Source organism: Vombatus ursinus, unplaced genomic scaffold (assembly GCF_900497805.2).
Source record: "Vombatus ursinus unplaced genomic scaffold, bare-nosed wombat genome assembly UNPS02014811.1, whole genome shotgun sequence".
Classification (NCBI taxonomy): domain Eukaryota; kingdom Metazoa; phylum Chordata; class Mammalia; order Diprotodontia; family Vombatidae; genus Vombatus; species Vombatus ursinus.
In genome coordinates this window covers 4,725,792-4,727,568 of record NW_020954589.1, presented here as the reverse complement: position 1 = coordinate 4,727,568, position 1,777 = coordinate 4,725,792, and the positions used below count along the sequence as shown (strand labels likewise).

At 37.0% G+C, this 1,777-nt stretch overlaps 1 protein-coding gene across 1 annotated transcript; it reads left to right on the top strand.

Annotated features, from left to right (window-relative positions):
- The first annotated feature begins 523 nt into the window (after nucleotides 1-523).
- LOC114053264 (vomeronasal type-1 receptor 1-like) lies at nucleotides 524-1,486 on the top strand. The gene has a single exon (XM_027876182.1). It carries the CDS (start codon nucleotides 524-526, stop codon nucleotides 1,484-1,486), a length of 963 nt encoding a protein of 320 aa, XP_027731983.1.
- Nucleotides 1,487-1,777: the final 291 nt, after the last annotated feature.

Here is a 1,777-nt window from a genome sequence, read left to right as displayed (position 1 = left end):
CCTTATGTGTTGTCAAATTTGGAAACTATTACTACAGTGACCTTTGATATTTATTATTTTTTCATCAAGAAAATCTTCTATCTGTTTTCAATTCTAAAATAAGCATGCAACTCTTAATTGATGAATTCAGTGAAGTTCAATGGTTATGGAATGTACTTTCCTAGAAATAAAAGAGAAGTAGGATAGTATATGGCAAAAATCATTTTACTACTCTTCTGTTCTGGTGACAGTTGTCAAATCAATTCATTACCCGTGCCCTAGATTCCTCAGCTACAAAGTGTTGGGATTAGAATCCATGGTCATTGAGGTAATGTCCAGTTCTAGATATATGATATTATGAATTTTTTATATAGGACACCATTGATTCTCAACAGTTCCCATGATGGAAGAAATAGGACATTAGTGTATTGTTTATGGACACCATGCAACTCCATTACTTTAGTGTTCAGATTATCTACGACTTCCTTTTTTTTATGCTCTTCCATTAATTGTGGCATCATATCTACTGGATCTCTGAAGACAAATGATATCCAGTGAGCTGATCTTAGGTGTGGCATTCTCGTTTCAATGTGCCATTGGTTTTGTAGGGCATTCACTGCTGCTCATGCTTTATGTTTTTATCTCCTTCAAAAATCCTCAACAGAAGAAGCCAGTGGACTTGATTCTTGCTCATTTGACTCTGGCCAATATGGTAACACTATTTACCACAGGCATCCCAGAAATCATGTTTTGTTTTGGGATGAGACTTGTTTTAGATGATTTAGGGTGTAAGGCCATCATGTACATTTACAGATTTTCCCGTGGACTTTCTATCTGCACAACAAGTCTTGTGAGTATGTTCCAGGCCCTCATCATCAGTTCCAACAACTCTGTGTGGGCTAGCATCAAAGTCAGAGCCGCCAAATACATTTTACATTATTTACTCTTTTTCTGGGTCACCGATGCATTGATCTACATCAGGGTCATTGAAGTCACTGAAGCAACCAAAAATGCCACAATTTCTAGCTATCGTTATGCTTCACATATTTTCATAGTCAGTTCAATAAGAGATAATGATCAATTAAGTGCTGCATTTATGTTTGCTATGACTCTTCATGACCTTCTCTTTCATTTTCTTATGGGCTTGTCCAGTATCCACATGGTACTTCTCCTCTATAGACATAGCAAGCAAGTGCAGCACATTTACAGCAACAGTTGTTCTCCTGGATCCTTCCCTGAGGTCAAGGCCACACAGACCATCTTTTTTCTTTTGAGCTGTTTTGTTTTATTCTGTTTGCTCCACAACTGTATCATCTTATATGTAACTTTTAAAATTGAAAAAGATGTTGAGCTGGAAGCTATTGCGAGCTTTTTTGGTGGATGTTTCCCTGCCCTCTCTCCCTTATTGTTGATTGGCAGTGAGAGTCATATCCCAAAGCTCCCTTGTATACCTAGAAAGGAGCAAAGGCCTCATGAGAACTTTCTGAATGGATTAGTAAACCCTTGAATCAAATATCTCCCCAATAACTCTATGAATTGCAGTGTTCCAGTCCTGAAAATAATGTATAGTTTAAGCACCAGGAATTTTATAAACTATCTCATTAAAATTTAGCATCCCATACCCAAGTTAGAGAGGAGATTTCTTTCTCTTTTGCTCCTCAGAATCATCATCAGGAAGACTCAGGCCATATAATATATTCATATTAGATAACTATTTTGGGAGGGTAAGTCATGTCACCATTTATTGGCCACATTATTCTTCTCTGTAAAATGAAAGCCTTGGACTAAATGCATAATG